Here is a 22,402-nt window from a genome sequence, read left to right on the forward strand (position 1 = left end):
TCATTTATTGATAATAGCCATTCTGACAGGTGTGAGGAGATATATCATCAGAGTTTTAATTGGCATTTCCCTGACAATTAGCGGTGTTGAGCATCTTTTCACATGTCTGTTGGCATATGTATGTCCTCTTTGGAGAAGTGTCTATCCAGGTCCTCTGCCCATTTTTTTAATCGCGTTGTTTGTGTTTTTGGCGTTAAGTTCCTTATATTTTTAGGATGTTAACCCCTTATCAGATACGTCTTTGGTGAATATTTTACACCACCTGATGCCATACATAGTTAATACAGTATTATTGACTATATTCCCTGTACTTTATATCCCTATGACTATTTTTTTTAACTGGCAATTTGTATTTCTTAATCCCTTTCACATTTTGTCAATGTCTTTTAGTTTTCTAAGTACAGATCTTTTACCTCCCTGGGTAAAATTATCCCTAAGTATTTTTTTTTTACACAATTGGAAATGGATTTTTTTTTAATTTCTCTTTCTAAAAGTTCATTATTGTTGTATGAAAATTCAACTGATTTCAAAATTTAATTTGGTCTCCTGCTACTTTACTGCATTTATTTATTCTAATATTTTTTTAGTAGAATCTGTAGGGTTTTCCATATATCGTATTGTATCATCTGCAAATAATGACAGTTTTACTTCTTCCTCTCCAATTATAATGCCTTTTATTATTATTATTATTTATTGTCTGACTGCTGTGATCAGAATCTCCAATACTATGTTAAATAAAAGTGGTAAAAGTGAATATCCTTGCCTTGTTCCTGATCTTAAGTAAAAAGCTTTCTGCTTTTCACTATTGAGTATGATGTTAGCTGTGCATTCGTCATATAAGGTTTTTATTACATTGAGGTATGTTTCCTCTATTCCCATTTTGCCGAGAGTTTTTATCATAAATAGATGTTAGATTTTGTCAAATGCATTTTCTACAGCTGCTGATATGCTCATGATTTTCACCCTTCATTTTGTTCATGTGATGTATCACATAAAATTCAAGACCATTTGCAGAATATGCAAGGTACTTCTGGCCTCTGCCCATTTTTCAGCTTCACCCCCTTCCTTTTGCCCACATGCCATATTGAACCACTTCTAATTCCCTTGATGAGAATTTCAAATGCCTGGAACATCCACTCTCCTCTTCTCTATTGCTTTACCAACTCCAATGAATTTACAATTTCTTGAAGACTTAAATCGATCATTACATCCTTTAAGAAGCTTCCCCAGACCCTCCCCCTAAGGTTGGATTTTTGCTGTTTTTTCAGTTGTTCACTTATTCATTTATCTAATAAATATTTATTGAGAGCTTTCTAAATTGCCAGGGATCTTTTAGTCTTAGAGAGATAGAGATGGATAAAGATAAAGACATGATTCTTGCCCTCAAGGATCTCCTATTCTAATAAGGGATTACAAAAAAAAAAAATGAATAAGACCTATCCATGATACCAAAAAGATATCCAAGAAGCATAAGTACCAAATATCATTAGAAGTTAGCACTCGCCTCAATATCCTTTGTATACTACTCGTAAAGAGACCACGTTAAATCACTATGAAAAGAGAGACAAAGCATTGTCTAATCAACTGAGCACCAAGGAGCTGCCTTCCCAGGTGATTTTTCACATTCAGATCTCTGAATCCCTCTTGACGTCATCAGACCATCAAATCTAGAAAATACAGCAGCAGCCTGTATTTTAACATTTGTTCTGCACATCAGAGCCAGGCAGGCATGCTGTGGTGAAGTGTCAGATTATTTTTAGTTTAGCTGTTGGATAAAACTGTGACTGTGTTGACACAGTTGTCAGCTGGCTGGTTTAGGGCTTGGTTATCTGCCTTTAGGAGTCCCTTCAAGGCTTCTGAGCATTCAGGTTTCTCCACCTCTCTCTATGCGCTATCCTATCGGCAGGAAGGGGCTCCTCTCTGAAGATCCCAGGCTGTGATTTTCCAGGGAGAGTAGTGACCTCTTCAAGCCCTAGTTTCTGGCAGCAGTGGCTTTATTATTGTTTCTGGCAGAGCCTACAGTGGTTAAGGCCACAAGGAACAGGGGATAAGGCGACAGCTATCACTGGAGCTATCAAGGGTCCTGTCAGTAGGGCGTAGCCTTATCCCTTATGTGGCCTCCAGAATAATTGGGGTTGCATAGAGTAGTCCCACCATAAAAGGATCTGAATAATGTATTCATTTTAAACCTTCTTGTTTCCTAACCCTTTGCTTCACACATCCTGGGAGATTTGGGCTAATGAACCCATTATCTATCTGTTCGTAAGCCTCAGGCATATATAAATTATAGTCCCAGCCTTTCTGTATTTCTTTGTTAACATTTCATTGAGGGACAGAAAGTAAAGAGAAATCCAAGGAAGCTGGGGGGAGGGGTAGAGGGGTTGTGGGGACTGTAACACTTAGATACATCAAACAGCAGTATACTCACACTAAGGCGAATGAAAGAAAATTTGTGCTGACAGCTCAAGTTGAGAGCGCATGCATCAATGTAAAGGACAGCAGGACTTCAGTAAATCTATTTATTCATCACTCTATTAAGAGTCTTTGGGTTTCTAATAATAGAAACCTAACCCAAGCTAGCTTAAGCAGAAAAAGGGAATTGATTGTAAAAGATACAGGGTGTCTCAGACCCCAACAACAAAAATGTAGCTGGGTAAACAGTAGAAGTGAGAACGAGAAGGCCATCAGGAACTGCGTGTGCTCTGTTACATGCCCCTGCTTCTCTTTGTGTATCTGCCTCTTTGTTTTACGGGAAAGGATATATTTCTCAGCTGCCTGTTCCATGTGGCAGACATCAGATGGCTCCCAGGATCACATGTCATAGTTCCAGGCCCATGAAGAAAGAGCTCGATTAATTCCATCCCTTTTAGTCTCAGTTCCATGTTCCTAGAGTGGCATCTCTGTTCTAACAAGAATGAGCCATCCACAGCTAAAGTCAACTGACGTTAGAACTGAAACACATTGTACAAACGTGGCTTCTAGGAGTCAACACCTCCATGTGGATGGGAAGGGGAGAGGTATTTAAGGAGGGGAGGAATCATTGTAATCTGAGAAGCTGCTGTTTGACAGAGGGTGTTGTTAACATCATGAAGAGCAAAAGGAAGCCGAGGCCAGAAGCATGAGCGAAATTATTGCTTCTTTACTAATTGGGTGCCTCATAAATTGACCCCACATAAAAATGTCAAAGTTATTTCTCATTTCTTCCAAATGTGCCCAATAGAACTTTCCGACTGGCTTTCCTTACCATCCCAAGGACATGCTGTGCAAATTCCCACCTCTCTTGTTATTCTGGGTTCCTCACTGAGAACACCCTTCCCTTTATTCTTTTCCTACTTTTTATATATAAAATGAATGTTTGTTCCCCTCCCTCCCCCCAAATTTTTTTTTATGCCGAAATCCTAACCCCCAACATAATGGAGTTTGGAGGTCTGGCCTTTGAGAGGTGATTCAGTCATGAGAACGATTAGTGCTTTTATAAAAGAGACCCCAGGAAGATGCCTTGCCCTTTCTCCCATGTGAGGACACAGTGATAAGATGGCAATATATGAACCATGAAGCAGGCCCTCTGCCAGGACCTTAATCTTCAACTTTCCCACTTCCAGAACTGTGAGAAATTAATGCTGTTGTTTATAAGCCATCCAGTCCGTGGTATCTTGTTATAACAGCCTGAGCAGACTAAGACACTATCCAAATCTCACTCTATTAGTGGTCAGCTAAAACCCCCACTTGTCCCAAGAATCTTTTTTTTCCATGCTGATCATATATCCTAATCTATTTACTAATTAATTTTACCCTCATTTAATAAATTTTTTCAGCTAGACTATATAATCCTCAGAGACAAAGACCACGTCCTCCACTTCTTTGCATCCTTCATGGTGCTAAGGTGTGTGGGCCCTCAGGAAACACTTCTGTATACTGGATAGCTTCAAGTTCATGTACTAGGAGTATCATATTATAGGACATAAGGAACTGTATTCTACATGACATTTCCAAATATGTTTATGGTTTGGGAAATTCTAAGAAGGTAATTGGCCAAATTTAACTGGTAATAGGAGAAAAATTAATGAAATGTACAAAAAAAGGCAAAATTAATCATTTTAAGGATAAGTAAAATGTGTCATGTCATGTAAATAGCCAGCATTTATAGTATATTTTCTTTTAAAAATAGTTCAACATAAAAGAGCAGACTGATTTTCATAACTGACAAATATGTATAAATTATTGAAGCAAATATGAACATTTTAATGATTAAATAATCTTTCTGACAATTGTCTCATGATAGATTGAAATTGAACTTCATGGACAACTGTACTGAGAAATGGGCCAGTTAGACATCATACTTGGTACTAGAGAGGGAACATACATCCTAGGTTTGGGACTTTTAAAGGATTTCCCCAGCATTTAATTGAAAGTTTTAGTATCTCTTCCCTATAAATTCTTGTGTCCAATTTATTAAACAGAATGAGATGCAAGCCTTCTTATAGGCCAACTGAGAATATTTTCAGGGCTAATAAAATGGGCATAGTGTATCAAAGAACTTAAGGGGAAAAGGCTGTGTTTAAAGATGGCCAGTTCTAATTTATTTGATTTGCTGAAAATGAAGCAAAACATTTAAAATTTAATTCAGGTGTACATTAATAATTGAACATAAAACTTCATTTCATGAGTCAATATAATTTTTAAAAACTTAGTAGATTCTTGTTAAGCACCGAGTACGTGCTTATACATTGTACCTTGGAACTAGAGAAGTAGTACTGTAAAGCCTTGATAATTTGAAATCTCTGGGAAATGAATTTTTCTGAATAGCCTTGTTTTTAGGCCAGACGATGTCTCCCTTCTTAAAAATTTAACTATTTTGGATGACAATTCTAAATGTCTTTCTTCTTTTATTAAACAGAGTAGATTAAATATAAGGTCCTTTTCTTGATGGTTGTTTTGAAAATTAATTAGTTATTCTATTTCCTTTTTAGAAATATCCTCTCAATATATACCAATAATTTAATATCACCTTAGAGGAGAGGGAAAGGAAAGCCTACTTTGAATATTAGCACATTATTTTATAAATAAAAATAGTAGATATTTACCTATACATTTACAGTTTCTCTAGTATCACAATCAATGTTTGATCCTGGGTACTTTTCACAATCGCAGTGGGAAGATCCATTAGACTCACCTTTGACCACCAGCAGTGATAAGGAGTCACATGGTGACTTACCGCTCTCCATTCCCTGCATTAGTAACGTTGCTCTCCATAGCACCTCTGGTATTTTCATACAATTCCAAGGCATAGCAAAGAATATTGAGGGTTTTCCTGTATTTTCTAAGTGCTTAAGTTCGATGTTTATTTCCCCATATTTAAATGACATATTAATGATACAAAGAAAAATGAAGTTTTAAAGCAGCTGTTGACCTGAGTAAAAGATCTTTCTAAACAAATGTCAGACCAGTCTCTCCTAGTTTGAAAATTCTATGTTCTCTTCCCAGAGGTTTGGCAGTTTCTTTTGCCTTCAACTACACTGCCAGGCCTGTGGCAGGCAATGTTCAGTGTTCACTAAAACTCACCGCTTCAAGCTGCCATCCCAGTGTAATCTTTGATATCTTTCTAAGCAAGAAATTAAAGTTGTCAACCTGGATGGCTCCCTTCAATGCCAGCAACTCATCCCGAGGAGTGATTGAATGGCTGATACCTTAACGCACAGGCAACTTCCCACATGCATAGGCAATGACAACCTGTCAGTGCTTGCTTCTTTGCCTGATGGGTTGCAAATATTTTGCGACATCAATTATAGGATGTGTCTCAAAAAGTAGAGTTGGGTGGAATTAGTTAATTCGAGGTATCTTAAAAAAAGATATTTCTCAATTTCAGAATGTAATGAAGATGGAGCTATATCCTTGTATACTGTTTAAATTCTTGGGTCTGTTTTTTATCCTTGCAGACAACTGCTTCTTCACAGAGCTATCAGGGTGTCTGCCTAGAGTAGATTCCTTTTTGTCAGAGCCTGAAATCACAGTTGGGTGGCCTTTACTGGAACCATTTAGAGTCCCCCTCCCCTTACTGCCTGGTTCTCAGTCCCACTCCGGTTTGGTGAGGCTGCTGGATAGCTGGATTTCAGCAATTGTCAATCTTGGGGAGAGTCTTGCTCTGACCAAAAGTGAGTTCCTTCACTTGCACATCAGTTTCACCTCCTTAACCAAGGACATGCTCCAGCAGTTCACCACCACCACCTGCCCGTCCTGAATCACCGGTTTTTGTTCTCTGTTTTGCCGTTTCCATCAATATACAAATATGGTGTTATTTTTCCATCTTAAATAAAACGTACATTTTTACTCTTGAATCACCTGCTTTCTCTTCCAGCAACTGACTCATTTGTTTTCTCTGCTTTGCGGCATAACTTCTTGAAAAAGTTGTCTGTATTCACTGTCTCTAATTTCTCTTTCACCTTTCTTTTGATACATTATTTTTACTCTGGAAATAATCTCAAAGATATAGAAGAGTTGCAAGTACAGTGCAAAGAATTTTGCTTTGCCCTGAACCATTTGAGCATGAGTCATCAACAAATGCCCTATCACCTCCAAATACTTTAGTGTGTATTTCCTACAAGTAAAAATATTCTATAATCATAATAACAGTAATCAGAATTAAGCAATTAACATTGATACATTGCTACCTTCTAATCCTCAGACCCCATTTAAGTACTGCAAATCACTCTAATAGTGTTCTTTTTAACAGAAGGAGCCAGTTCAGAATCATGTGTTGCATGTAATTATCCTTTCAAGCACAGTTCCTTAGACTTCCTTGACTTTTATGACCTTGACACTTTTGAAGATTATAGACCATTTATTCTGTAGATTGTTACTCAATTTGGATTTATCTGATATTTATTTACGATTAAATTCAGGTAACAAAACTATGGCATTATTATAGAACTGATAGGGTATTTGTCTCATTGCATTCTATCAGTGGCATATGATTTCAAATTGTCACTCACTGGTGATGTTAACTTTGATTACTTGATTAAGCTGGTATCTTCAAGGTTTCTTCATCTAAATTATTCTTTTTTCCTTTGTAGTTAATAAATATTTAGAATTTGGGGGAAGTACCTTGAGATTATTATTATCCCATTCCTAATCAAACATTCTATTTTTAAAAGTTGTGTTTTGTTATATTGATATGGACCTATGGTTTCCTCTTTTATTCAACAGTTTATAATCTGCTACTTACATCATTTATTTTGGTGTTTAAATTGGTACAGACTAAAAAGCTGGCTACTGTGTCCTTTTGACATGCCTCCATCATTCTTTGAGTACTTCCTTAATTTTCGACTCAAAACATGTTCTAGGATTCTCTTGTTATTCCCCTGCTTCAGTCCTAGAATCATCCTTTTCTCCAAAGAACACTAGATAACTTCGAGAATGGCATGTAGAAATCAAGATGTGGGTGTTAGGTGCACTCATCGCTGAAGTGTTGCTGCTCCTACTTCTTCTCAGTAGATAACACTAGAGAACACACACACACACTCTCACACTTTTACATCTACATTTATTTCTTTGTATATATGTGCCTATGTAATCATGAGTTCAAACAGATCCTATCCTACACCACAGGGTTCTACCCAGCTTTCTACATTCTCTATTTATAACTCCCTTTAGTGAACGATAACCTGGATCCCCTTATCCTTATTTCATCAACTCCCCTGTAGGGAACCAAGCTCCCACTTCTCAACCTTCCCTCTGCACATGGATACCTTCACATCCCACCTGAGCCCTCATGCTCCTCTCTGGGCTGCCTCCTGCACAGATCCTCTCCTCCCCCTGCCCAAGCTCTGACATCTCACTGTAGGCCCCTGACCTAGTGTAGAAAGCTGCCTTGCTTGGTCTTACACAATGCCTTGAAGATTGAATTCTTCAAGAAGAAGGAGGAGGAGGCCTCGTTTGTTCCTAAACCCATTCCAGCAAGGCTTCTATTCCCACAATTCCCTGAAGCTTCTCTCATCAAGATCACCAGATTGTTAAATCTAATGGTCAATTCTTAGTTTTTGTCTTACTTGACCTATTGGCAGCATTTGACATGGACGACGTCTCTTTATTCTTTGAAGCACTTTCTACATGTGGCTGTCAATACTCTCCACTCTCACAAGCTACTCCTACATTTCTTTTGCTGGTTTCTCTTAGGTTACCCAACTTCTTTCATTGACATGTTCGAGGGCTCAGTCCTTGTTCTTTCTCTCTTTTATCTAAATTTACTCTCTTGATGATCTTCATTCCCAGGACTCTATGTACCATCTATCTATATGGCCTCAATTCCGTGCTTCATAGCTCTAGTCTTGATCTCTCTTCCAAACTGCAGCATTGTATATCTCACTAATAGGTATTCCTATTTCAACCTAAAACTGAATTCCTGAAGCCTTAACCAACTGAAATGATGCCAAATTTATCCTTCCATATTTTTCAGTCCAAAAACTTAGAACTACTCTTGATTTTTCTTTTTTATTTACAGTCTACCACTATCCATCAGAAAATCTTGGGGACTCTATATTCCAATGCTGTTTACCTAGAATTATATGACTTTGTACCACCTCTGCTGCCATTATGCTGCTCTGAACCACTGTCAACTCTCCTTTAGACCAGCAATATTCTCCCAGGCAGTCCCTGCTTCTACCTTTGACTCTCATAGATTCCTGTTCTCAACACAGCATTAAGAGTGCTCTTTTATAGTATGTCAGTGACTCCCCATTTCCTACTGTAACCTTCATTCTGTAAGTTGTTACCCAAAGATTGATTACCTTCTCAACTAAGCCTAACTATTGTAACCTGTTCTTCACCACATCCCCTCAATGCACACATTCTTACTCCCTTTTACCCTGTTTTACTTTTTATTTTCTTATAAAACTTACTACCTTCTAACATTATCTATAGAAATTTATTATATTTTATTTTCTGTTCTCTTTATTCTCTCACTCAAATACTATAGAAGCAATTTGATTATGCCATGCCTTAGAGTAGTTTGATTCATTTTTCTTCATTTCTGGATTGTTGAATTACTTGAAACTGTGGGTTTGTAGTTTTTTTCAAATTTGAAAAATTTTCCACCATTACATCTTCAAATATTTTTCTCTCTCTTCCTCACCACCATCTCTTGCCTCTCCTTTAGAGACTTTAATTATACATATATCAGGTCACTTAAGTTGTCTTCTAACTCATTGTACTCTGCTCATTTGTCTATTCTCTCTCTGCTTCATTTTGGAGAGTTCCTTTTGCTATCTTCTGCAGTATTAATCTTTTCTTCTGCAGTATCTAATCTTCTAATTGCATACAGCATATTTTTCATCTCCAGAGATTTGATTTGGGTCTTTGTAATATCTTCCATGTCTTTTTTTTTATCATGTTGGCTTTCCTCTATTATAGTTCCTTTTTTATTATATAGACAATATTTACAATAGCTATTTTAACATTATCCTTATCTACTAATTTTATCATGTATGTCAATTCTGGGTCTTTTTCTTTTCACATTATAGGGGAGATATTTTTTTCCTATTTATTTCATGCCAGGTTTTTTTTTTAAAAAAATTGTAGACATGAATTTTATCTTGTGGCATGCTGGAAATTTTTGTATTCCTTTAAATATTGTATTCCATTAAATATTTTAATTTTGTTCTGGAGTGAAATTAAGTTACTTGGAAACATTTTGATCTATTCAAGTCTTGCTTTTAAACTTAACAGGTGAGTCCACAGCAGCCTTTAAGCTGGGCCCATTCGGCACCTCTGTGGAAGCAATGCCTTTCTCAGGACTCTACTCAAACCTCAGTTGTGAGGTCTTACTACTCTGGCCAATAGAGACACAGATTATTCTGGCCTTGTGTATTCATAAGAGATTGTTTCACTTGATCCTTTCTTAAATTCTTTGCACAGTCTCAAGCAGTCTTCTGCCGACACATGTGCTTATCAGTATTCAGCTAAAGACTCGAAGGAATCCTCTGGAGGCTTCATGAGCACGTACATGTCCTCTCGCTTTCCCTGCCTCTCTCTCTCTGTCTCTGTCTCTGTCTCTGTCTCTGTTTCTCTCTGTCTCTCTGTCTCTCTGTCTCTCTCTCTCTCTCTCTCTCTCTCTCTCTCTGTGTGTGTCTCTCTCTGTCTCTCTCTGTCTCTCTGTCTCTCTCTTTCTCTCTCTTTTAACCTCAATTCAGGGACATTCCTGAACGCTGTTTACTTATTCCCTACCTGTTCTTTGGCCCAGAAACCATTTTCATGCAGTAAGCTAGAGCATTCATTAGGCTTGTCTCCATTCTCTTGGGGATCATCTCCTATGCTGCATGTTGTGTAACATTTTTAAAACATTTGTTCATATATTTTGTCCAATTTTTAAGTTACAGCAGGAAAGTTTAATTGATCCCTGTGACTCCATCATAGTCAGAATTGGAAGTCTACAATATAAGTTCCACAAGGACGGCAATCTTTGTGATTTTTGTTCCCTAATTATCCCAAACCTCCAGAACTGTGCCTAGCATAATAGGTACTCAGTAAATGTTATTTTAATGGAATATTTGTTGAATAAGATTATGTTTGAAAACTCCTTCAGCAATTATTTGAGGATGTACTCTGTGCTGGGCACTGATTACACAGTGGTGGATACAGCAGATATGGTTCCTGCCTTCATAAAGTGCTTAGATGGAAAGACAGATATCAAACAGCAAATAAACAAACAATGGTCATAATTATGAATTGTGGGAAATATTTTTCTGTGAGGAAGAGAATGTGATGCTCTGAAAGAGAATAATGAGGAAAGTCATTACTGGATGGAGTAGTCAATAAAAACTTGACAAAGAGGCGGTATTTCACCTGACTCTTAAAGGAAGAGAAAGAGCTGGGCTGTCAAGGCAATGGGGATATGTTCCAAGGCGGGATATGTGAAGCTCTAAGGCTTGGAAATGTCGTGAAATTAGAGGACCCTTGTGTGGGGAGGTAAGAATGCCATAGCATGGAATTGGAGAAATAGGCAGGCCTGAAGCAGGCAGAACTACAGGCTGTTTTATCATGTTTTGGTTTTCTACAAAGTACAATGGGAAGCTATCAAAAGTTTTAAATAGGGGAGTGATACGAACCAATTTATATCTTTAAAATATTTTTTAACTGTAGTGTGTAATTTGTTTCCTCTTAAATTACAAAGGAAACAAATTATATTGAAATACAGTTCATCATAATAATTTTTAGAAAAATATTTGTGATATTGTTATATGTGTACTCCTTTATTAACTGATTATATAAGATCCAATAGTGGGTCTATAATTATAAAGTGGATCAACATAAATGAAATGTTGTGATGTTTCCAATAACTGTAATATGATGGAAAATACCTGATCTCTATTGGTGACTAAGTCACAGAAGCTGCTAATGCTACTATATTGTGTTGATGTGTTGTCTATATCTATAATGGAAAGAAATTCTCATTTGAGGTTAGTGAAAATAAAGATGTAATTTTTTTACAATCGAAGTTCACAGACCACTCCTTAGATTCTACCCCCGGGCCTTGTCTCAGTCTGTTTAAGCTGCCATCACAGAGGGCCATAGTCTATGTGGCTTATAAATAATAGAAATTTATTTCTCAGTTCTGGAAGCTGCATTCAAAGTGCCATCAGATTTAGTATCTGATGAGAGTCTGCTCCCTGGTTATACAAGGCTATGTTTTCACTCCTTGCATGGTGGAAGGGACAAGGGAGCTCTCTGGGGACTCTTTAATTGGGGCACTAATCCAGTTTATGGGGGTGCTGCCTTCATGACCCAATCATGTCCCAAAGGCTCTACCTCCAAATACCATCACGTTGATGATTAGGATTTCAATATATGATTTTGGGGAGACACAAACAATCAATCTATAACATATCCCTTGCTAATTTTAACTTAAGAGGTTATTTCAGTAATCATGAAGAAAGATGGTAGAGGCTTGAACCGAAGTAGTAGTAACAGAGATGACAATAGGGGACAAATTCGAGATATCTTTAGAAGAAGAATCAACAGGACAGAAAAGGAAAAGATTACCTAGAGTTATTGGGGGAATCTTCAGAAAAGAATTAGGTCTGGCAATATAAAATGTAAAAGAAGCTGTGTACAGAATGTTGGCAGGAATAGTCATAAAGCAAGATTGGCCAGGTACACTACTGCTGTGACTCATTGTAAGGTAAGGTACAGGGATGACAGCTATGGATTAGAAAGGAAGAGCATTCATAAAGATTAAGTCGGGCACACTGGAACACATGACTTGGCCAATCAGGAGCCGTGAGACCTAGGATAAACACCTAATAAAGCCTCAACTTCACATATTAAAGATAAGTATAATAATAGTTTGTGACCCATGATGTTGTTGTAAGGATTAGATAAGATAGATACTGTGTGTAAAGTGGCTAGCACAGTTCTGACACATAGAAAGGGCAGATAAACATTAGCAGTTTTCTAATTACTGCTAGGATTCTGACATTATTTTGGACTATCGCCCATAGGAGATTGCAATCTAATAGAGGAAGCAAGATAAAACACATATTTTGAAAAGGAAATCATTCAGAATCAAGTGTTCAAATATAATATATGACCAATTCTAAGCTATTAATTTTGCCCAGGATAGCACTTTCTGTTTTACAAAAAGATTTTTAAAATTTCTGCCACATATTTGTGAGCATGCAAATGAATAACAGTGGTGTTGGATTACTTCTTAATAAGTGAGTTTTAGATATTATTGCTACTTACGGCTAAGCTCCTATTTGGTGTAATAATGATTATGACTCAAACTAGTAACAGGCACCAAAAAAGTAATCAACATTCTGAAAGTCCGTCCTTAGCTTTCATTTAGAGAGGCTAAGACAAGAACAGGCTGTTTCCTTTCATTCTGTCATAGTAGCATTTTATAAAGATGCACAAAGAATTTTAATCAACCTTTGGAACTAGCCCTGCATTTGAGTAATTTGTACGTAGATGGCTGTGGCTTAATGGCAAAACATCGGGGTTCGAGTTCTTTTTTGCTGCGTGCTTTGCTATATGACATTGAACAATTTGTACAATGTACTGAGCTTTAATTTTTATCTATAAAAGGAGAATAACAGTTTCTACCTCAGGATTATTGTATAGATCAAAAAAAAAACAAGTCAATGTCTGGAACAAAATAGGAATATAATAAAAATATTTTTATAAGCAGCGTAATGCCTATTAAAGAGTGAGACTTTATGCCAAAAACTATAACAAGAAACAAAGATGGTCATTATATAATGATAAAACGGTCAATTCTTCAAGAGGGCATAACAATCATAAATATCTATGTACCTAATATCAGAGAACCTAAATATATTAAGCGAATATTAACAGACCTGAAGGGAGAGATACATAACAATACAATAATAGTAGGGAACTTCAATACCCCACTTTCAACTATAGGTAGATCATCCAAGCAGAAAAATCAGTAAGGAAACGTTGAACTTAACTATATTTTAAATCAAATGAACCTAACAAACACATACAGAACATTTAATCCAGCAGCGGCAAAATACACATTCTTCTCAAGTACACAGGAACACTTTCCTGGATACGTGACATGATAGGTCACAAAACAAGTCTGAGCAAATTTCAGAAGACTGAAATCATACCAAGAATCTTTTCCAAGCACAATGGTATGAAACTAGAAATCAATAACAGGAGGAAGACTGGAAAATTCACAAGTATGTGGAAATTAAACAACTTACTCCTGAATAACCAGCCAGTGGATCAAGAAGAAATAAAAAGGGAAATCAAAAGATACCTTGAAATAAACCAAAAAAAAAAATAAATAAAGGAAATACAACATACTGGAATTTATGGGATGCAGCAAAAGCAGTGATAAATGCCTATATTAAGAAAAAAAGATCTAAAATAACCTGACTTTATACCTTAAGAAACTTTATAAAAGGACAGAATAAGTACAAAATTAGCAAAAGGAAGGAAAAAACAAAGACCAGAATAGAAATAAATGGAAGAGAGACTAGAAAAACAATAGAAAAGATCAGTGAAACTAAGAGCTATTTTTTTAAAAGATAAACAAAATTAACAAATGTTTAGCTAGATTAATAAAAAAGAAGATTCAAATAAATAAAATCAGAAATGAAAGGAGACATTGCAACTGATATCACATAAAAGGGATCATGAGAGAATACTATGAATAATGATATGCCAATAAATTGTATAACCCACTCTCAGGGCTATACAAATGCAGAGTTGAAACTTGTGTGACCCTAACTGTGAGCACCTCCTTCAGTTTTGTGCCCTAAGTGCCTTACTCCCTTAACCCTAGTCCTGGACCTGCTTGCAACAATCCTGTGATGCCACAATCAACTCTTTTCTTTGCAGACGAGGAAACAGAGGCTTATAGAAGTTGAGTATCTTGCTTTACGTTAACTTGAGCTAGTAAATGGTGAAGTTAGGATTTGAACCTGAATTCTTGAGGGCAGTTGGACACCACAGCCTGAGCCTTACTTACTTGATTGTGCCTGAATCCATGTATTGTCTAAAGTTTCAGTGGTGGTGGTTTTCTTTTCCAGGTATCCAAGGCAGCTGCGGACTTGATGGCCTACTGTGAAGCTCATGCCAAGGAAGATCCCCTGCTGACCCCTGTTCCGGCTTCAGAGAACCCATTTAGAGAGAAGAAGTTTTTCTGTGCCATCCTTTAAGTCTTCACGAGGAGCCTGAAGAGCCTCAGGGCTCCTGGGACACTGATGTAGAGTTTTTAGCAAAGTGGGCGCCTTTCTAGTCCACAGCATTTAAAGAGAGGGAGGAGAACCATCCTGGAAACTCCAGGCTATGCATGTTTAAAGAACTGGTCCCCTTTATGAGAATGAAAGCCGACCTACAGCCTGAGTTAAGAAATCCGATATCTGCAGAACTGCCTGGAGGAGGGGACTATGTAAAGATAAAATCGGTGTCATTTCTTTTCCGCTCTCCCTCCCCAAACCTTGTTTCTGCTTCATATTTAAAAAATAAAATTCAGACAGCTGTACTGAGCTAAGATATGTATGAACCTCTCGGAATGACTATTGCCTTTAGAAATACCCTTTGATCAGCTGAGTTGTCCAGTGTAACCGCGGTTCGATTTAATGGCATTGATGTCTAGTCTTTGTGCCTTTTTTTCTTTTTTCTTTTTCTTCTATCCTCCTCCTTACCCCTCCCTATTAGAGTAGTACAGAGATAAGGCTGGACTTGTCTGTGAGACTGAACTCCAAGGATGAGCACCCAAAATGTTTAGAGAGATGTCCCCCGTGGTTTATCCTCATGGTAATAACAAGCAAACAAAAATGCCGTTTGTGTTCTCTTATCACTATTCCTAATATTTGTACATGATAGCTCTGATTCTGCAAGTAAAAGTAAATCATGTGTTGTGACTGGTGCTTTCATATATTTGTGACAATTTTTGAGTAATATTGCATGAAAATGTCCCTATGTTACATCCATTCAGAAGTTTTGTCGTTCTACTATAAAGTTTGGGAAAAGAATGAGAGAGAAAAGAAGCAGGGAAGGAAAAAACTCAGTATCTTGAAAATTGAGATTACTTCGGAGCCTTAGCCAAGCCTAAAATACCTCCTAGTTATCAGTGGTATTAAAAACCTCTTCGACATGTTTTCCAGAATCTGAAGCATTTGGGTTTTATCCAGGATCCAGGGCAGCACAGGTACCACCAAGCAGGAATGGTAAGGATTCGCCATGAGCTGGGAGGTGCTTTAGTCATAGAGTTAGAGCAAATTCCTTTTTTCTCTTAATCACAGAAATTCTAGATTGAAAGAATGCTTTCTGTGCTCTTCTTAAAACATGGCCCTCATTCGTTCAAGTATCAGGGAAAAGAAAACCCATGATGCCCGAGAAGACCCATTCTCAGAATCCCAGCTATTTACCTGCCAGGAGAAGAGGGCAGGTGGGGGCCTGGCTCTTTTTTCAACTGAGATGGTCTTTATGTGTCACCTATTTTTTTCAATAGAATCTTTTCTTTGTTTCTGTTCTCCATCTTGCTTGTTAGAATCTCTCAGTCTTAATTTATAGCTTCCTTGCAGCGGGAGCCCTCTCTTTCCAAGAGATGATAATTGGAAGTGATTTTTCATTGCAGCTCTAGCCTCCATCAGTAAAGAGAGGCCCTGGAAGCCTTTATCATTTTTTTTTTCTGTGCCATGCTCAGGCAAAAGAGAGCCTCTCTTAGATCTTGTTTACTTTGAAATCCCAAAGACCATTTCCAAAATAATTTTATTCTCCTATCTTTCTTTCTTCCTGCTTTTTTTTTTTAAAAAAAAAAGAAAGGATGAAGAAAGAGAAAAAGATGATAAAAAGTCTTAATATGCCAAGGACAAGTTTTGAAACACATTTAGTAAATACTTTCCTTATCTCTTATTATGGGCATGCTGGTAAAAGAATAAATGCATCCAATTAAAGCTCACACCTGGGGCAGAGAAAAGAGAATACTGAAAAATTTGTGAAATCTATGAATTCACTTCTATAACCAAATACTTCTGTTCTATTTAAACCTGGGGATTTCATTACAGTCAGTGGGACAATGATCAAGATTTGCAGAGGGAAAACTCTGGGAGAGTATTTATTAAACTACATATTGTACCATTAGCTTAGTAATACTGTGGAAGAAGCTAAAACCCTGTTCATTTTTTAAATGAGCCAAAATATGAATTGAATATGTGGTCGTATAAAATCAACTGTGCATAAGCAGTCTTTGGTGGTGATTAAGGTGTCTTTATAAGACCCAGATGATTTTCATAATTCACGCCTTGTTTTTCTCAGAAAGACTATATTTTCACGTAAATCTAGATAGGAGCAATGAAAATGGAATTAAAACTTTAAGAAGCACCATAAAACAGCTCTGGTAATTAAAAGCTAAGGAAGTTCCAAACTTAATGCAAGCTTGTTTATAAAAGGAAAGAAAAGGCAGTAAATACAGAGCCCATCTGAAATTAAGGAAAATGTTTTGGATTTTTCGTGCTATTGTATGGAATTATAATATCAGAGTCTTTATATGAGTTTTGGTTTATTGATATTTTTACTTATTAAGGGGGAAAAAACTTTTTTGATTACTTATGCTTCTAAAGAGCTTTAATTCTTTTAGAAATTCAACAATCATTTTCACCAGCATAATTTTATCTTAAGGGGCAATTTAATAGGAAACTTAGTTTAGTTATTTAAGGCCCTAATTTCTGTGTATAATATATTGGATAGTAATGAAATCACCATAGAATTAAACAGTAACAATAACCCTTATATTTAGAAAAAAATTAAATCTTGCATCATTCTCAATATTAACTGTTTTCTTCTCTCTTTTTTTTCAATTTTAAACCAAATACTATTTTGTTTAAATCAGAGGTTGCAAATAAGTACTTTGATCTGAGGCAAATTTTGCTAATAATATTTGAAAGAGAATGCTTACCAAGAAAAAATTAAAAACCATTTCTTCATACACTCACAAACAGAATTTTGAGCATGCTGTCTTAGAAAATTTTTTACATTTTTTTTTTTTTTTTTTTTGCTTCTAGCTGCTCTTGGAAATAGTGAATTGTTACATATACATTAATGTTTTCCCAGCCCAAAAATTGTTGATGTTTTTCCTGTATAAGATCTATGGAGTGTGTCTTTCAAAGAGAGGGAAGCACAGAAATGTTAAAGCAGAAAACCTGAATGCGATGTGCACATTTTCACCCCACATGGACCATGTGTTTGTTTTAATAAATGGAATTTTCAGACTCACTTCATATGCGGTCCATTTCGTCGCGAAGGCCCGTGGCCCACCTCGCCAGCGGGTTAATTTGAGAAGGGCGATGACACAGTAACAACAGGGATGCAGAACTAGGAATCCATTGATTTTCTCAAAGCCTTTGATAACGGTGGTGCTCCAAAGAAGGAAAAACGCATCCGAGGCTCTTTAAAAGCCTTTTTACGTCTCAGGTACAGAGCTTGGGGACAGAGGAGATGATGGGGTAGAGTCCAGGGCTCTGGCAAGCTGGGCCATGAAGACAGAGGAGCTGCGTCTACCCTCTTAACATGCCATGGGTAGGCCACACAGTGATTTTTCCCCAAAATAAACAAATAAATAGAACACAGAAAATGCCGTTCCCCATAACCTTTTCATGATTTAAAAGGGATACCAGAGAAGACAAATTCTTAGAACTCTAGATTCAGAAGCTCCTTGGAGATATTCTTAGTCACGAAAAGCGTCTGTATGTCCTTCAGATTATGTCAGTGAGGAATAAACCCTGTTAATGAAGAAAATGCTGGATCTCCTCGGCCCTGTGCTGATGCCGATAGCATCTTTAAACCACTGATGAAAGGGCCACTGGAGTTTGTACATTTGTCCATTTACATCACTATTTCTTAGACTGTGATCCCTGGACCACCTGCTTCAGAATCACCTGGGATGCATATTGAAAAGGCGGACTCCAGGCCCTGCACCAACCCAGAATTTCTGGCAGTAGCACTCACTGCATGCTATAGTACTCATTTAAGCACAATTAACCCTTGAACAATAAAGGGGTTAGTGGTGCCACCCCCCTCCCATGCAGCCAAAAATCCGTGTATAACTTTTGACTCCCCAAAAACTTAACTACTAATAGCTTACTGTTAATTGGAAGCCTTACGGATAATGTGAACAGTCAACACATATTTTTTAGGTTATATGTATTCTATACTGTATTCTTAGAATAAAGTAAGCTAAAGAAAAAATGTTATTTAGAAAATCAATATGAAGAGAAAATACATTTACAGTACTATATGTATTTTCTTTAAACCCATGTATAAATTGGACCTGCCCAGTTCGAACTCGTGTTTTTCACGGGCCAACTGTACCTGAGAGGTAGATTTTCATGAGGCCTATGGAAAGCCACAAAGCAATCGTAAATATGCTTGCTCTAATTCCTACAGCGCAGGAATTGGCTGCCTGCGCGTGAACATGTAAACCATGGCTGAGAATCTAGGCAGGTCCTGGACATGAGACACCGAGGAGGAAGCTGGTGGGTTTTAGCTCTGCTCCTGTTCTGTTGAGCCCCGTGGGAGGATTGCCTCCAGCTCTGGTTCTTTAATAAGCTGGTCACATTTTAGCGCTCACAATGACATGGGAATTGGAGCTGGGTCAGCTCCAATCCACAAATTGCAAATAATTTGCCAAGGGAAATCCCTGTCCCTTTGGTTCTGCCCCAAATTTACATTTTCTTCTATTTAGAACCAGAAGACTCAGGCAGAATTTATTTTTAATGAAGGGGGCCATGGGCTCCCAGGCCTTTCCTCAGTAAGAACTTCTACTGTTTCTTTATGTCCATAATAAGAAGAGCCTGGGGGTGGGGGTGCATCTCCACTCTAAGGTGACAGAAAGACTGTGCCTGGTAACTTCAGTCCATACTAGATGCAAACAAGCAAGAGCCCGTCTAGCATGAATTGGAACCAGCTAGAGAATCAGAACCAAGCCCCAGAGTTTTCATGTGACCTTGGGCAAGTCTTTTAACCTCTCCACGCTATAAAATGGGGATGAGAACACCTGATTCACTTGCCTCATTAAGTTGTCAAAACCAAATGAAAGAGAGCAGGTCAAGGGGCATCCTGAAGGAAGAGGTGATAAAGAATCATTAGACACTGCTATACAACTTTCAAAAAGAGGGGAAGACTAGATAGTTCCTGCTCACCGCTTGACTCACCTCCTTTCCCCTTTACCTCCATAGCCCCTGGTTCAGACACTCGATGCCTCACATCTAGTGTGGCCACTCTGACTCTCATCCCCTCTGACTCAAAGCCATTCCTCTTACCCCTTGGTATTCATTAATCAGGACTCGTTTGGTTGCCAAGTGGCAGGAACCCAACCAAAACTGGTTAATTACTAAAATAGGTGCTATTTCAGCTGGATCTAGGTGCTCAGATGATGTCATCAGGCATCTCCTCTCTTCTCTCTCTCTCTCTCTCTCTCTCTCTCTCTCTCTCTCTCTCTCTGGCTCTCCTTTCCCCTGTGCTGGTTTGATTCTCAGACAGACTCTTCCCCTGTAGCATCAGAATAGTGTCAGTGGCTCCAGATTTACATCTCACTAACTTAGCAATCAGAGAAGAAAAATAACGGCTTCCGCAAAAGTCTCTGGCTGTATCTATGAAACGTTTCCTAAGGCTCCTTATTGGTTGGATCTGGTTCACATGCCCATCCATCCCTGAACTTGGGCATAGAGGTAAGCTCCTTGTGCCACGTGGGCAGAACTATGGTGCTAAGGAAATTGAGGTAAACTTGTCTCTCCCTAGAGGTGGAGAGACTGAAAGGTAAAGGCAAGAACAACTGGTGCCAACCACATCTCGCCAGAGTCACTGATGTAACCTCACGTTTCACACTCAGAAACCCAGAGTGCTCTGGCCCGTGGTGCTCTTATCAACCTATCAGATCCGCACTCTGCTGCCTGGCTGTCGAAGTGCACACTACTAGTCCTACCTTGTTTTCTAAATTCTCTGATTCATTTTGCCTCCTGTGAATATAACATTTGCAATCCTACTTCCACATCTTTGCTTATGATGTAAACGCTCTGGAATGCCATTACTCAACTCCTCAAGTAAATAAATCTTACTCATTTTCCAAGACCTACTTTGAATTCCATGTTTTCTATGAGTGACTTCAGGGAATACTAATCTCTTTCTTTTCTCAACTCCTGTTGCCCTTGCATCAGCCGCCAACAGTTTGGTATTTGACTGTGTTTGGAATCCCTGCCTTCTTAGAGCCTGCGCTTAAGTAAAGAGACAGGTAAATTGTCAATTACTAGTTAGAGTGAGAAGCTCTAGGACACAGAAAGCTGAGGGGAGGAGGGCCGAGATAGATTATAAACCTGAGAAGGTGATGTTGAAATTAATGGCTCATTTCCGTGAGAATGTTGTCTCTCACTATCATCTTCTAGGGAGTAGAGGACGTCAGTTGGACAGGCCTCTCTGAGTCTTCCTCCGTCCCTAGCACAGCACTTATGATCACAGTAAGTACTTGGCAGAGATGGTTGGTGGATCAAGCACAGGACAAACGCCTGCAGAAAAGTGGGACAAGACAGAGGCATAACTAGTAAAAGCTGGTTTTGCGAGCTTGCCAAAGGAAGCTAAGAATGAAGCTCTCCCCCATGCAATGGTCAGCAGTCGACTGCGTAGAAAGATGGACCACGCTGCAGGGAGCTTGTGGCCTCTCCTTCCCTGGCCAGTACCAGCTTCATATCCTACAACCTCATTCTCTTTAGCCAGCAGCTCCTTGGCCTCAGAAATAATACCACTCTCCAGCCTGGAAGTGAGATTTGGTGGGCCCCTAACGGCCAGGGTCTGGATGAAACACACCACTGGCCACATTACCTTAATGTTAGCCCCAGAAGAGGGTCCTTTTCACTATCCGCTGAGAACACTATCTCTAATTGTCCACCACTGTGTCTCCGTGTGGTGTGGCTCTTTAAAGTTAAATATAAATTAATTAGAGTTGAGTAAAATTAAAAACAGTTGCTCAGCCACACTAATCATACTTCAAGTGCCCATTAGCCACATAGAACTAGTGGCTACTGTGTTGGACAGAGATAGAGACCATTCCCATCACTGTAGGAAGTTCTATTGGACAGTCCTGCACCAGGACGATGATTAGCAACCTTTTTCCCACCTCATTCAACTGACCAAATATGCCTTCTCCGTGTGCCCAAATTTCAACAACAACGACATGTACACACACGGAGAAAATAAAAGCACGATAATAATTCATCTTAATCACAATTGGCCAGAGGTCATGGTAAATCATACAGGGTGTGGCATAGAAGAGACGGGCTGTGGGTTATTTATCATTCCACAGATCTACCCCTGTCTCTCACTCAAGAAAGTGCAATGATAATAATCATGACGATAATAATAACAGCAGCAGCACCAGTAAAGTTAACACTTATTGAGTACTTAACTGTGTGCCAGGCGCGGTGCTGGACATTTCATGGATATTATTTCAGTTAACTCTCACAATAACTCTGTAACATGGATAGTTCTTATCTCCTGCAGCAGGTGCTTTCTGTGCCTCGGGTCACATCTGGCGATCTACTTATAATTTCAGCCACAGCTGCAGTGGAGTCTTCTGTTCAAGCTCATCTTTTCCAGGGAAAATTTGTGGCCCTGGGGCAACCCTCAGCCTATGAGGACCAAATGTCTCAGGGGCCCACCCTTCACTAGGTAATTCTGGAGTGCATTTTACATGATTTCTCAGAGGATCTCTGGCAAGTTTGGGCCTCAGCTGTCCAGAATAAGGAGCCCAGTAACACATAGTATCAATCTTTCCTCTTTCCCTGTCTTTCCCAATAAACTATCTGCATCCAAGTTCTTGATTCAGGTTCTGCTTTGGGAGACACTAAAGCTAATTCGACCCCATTTTACAAATAAAGGATTCGAT

The 22,402-nt window shown here is 38.3% G+C and overlaps 1 protein-coding gene across 4 annotated transcripts in view; it reads left to right on the forward strand.

Annotated features, from left to right (window-relative positions):
• GNG2 (G protein subunit gamma 2) overlaps positions 1–17,742 on the forward strand; it is a 102,741-nt gene extending 84,999 nt beyond the window's left edge. For all 4 annotated transcript variants that reach the window (XM_036238371.1, XM_016120797.2, XM_016120796.2 and 1 more), the window contains one exon: positions 14,553–17,742. In XM_036238371.1, coding sequence (XP_036094264.1) covers positions 14,553–14,681 — 129 coding nt within the window. In that variant the 3' untranslated portion in view covers positions 14,682–17,742. The remainder of the gene's footprint in view (positions 1–14,552) is intronic.
• Positions 17,743–22,402: the final 4,660 nt, after the last annotated feature.

This window comes from Rousettus aegyptiacus, unplaced genomic scaffold (assembly GCF_014176215.1).
Source record: "Rousettus aegyptiacus isolate mRouAeg1 unplaced genomic scaffold, mRouAeg1.p scaffold_m13_p_3, whole genome shotgun sequence".
Lineage (NCBI taxonomy): Eukaryota > Metazoa > Chordata > Mammalia > Chiroptera > Pteropodidae > Rousettus > Rousettus aegyptiacus.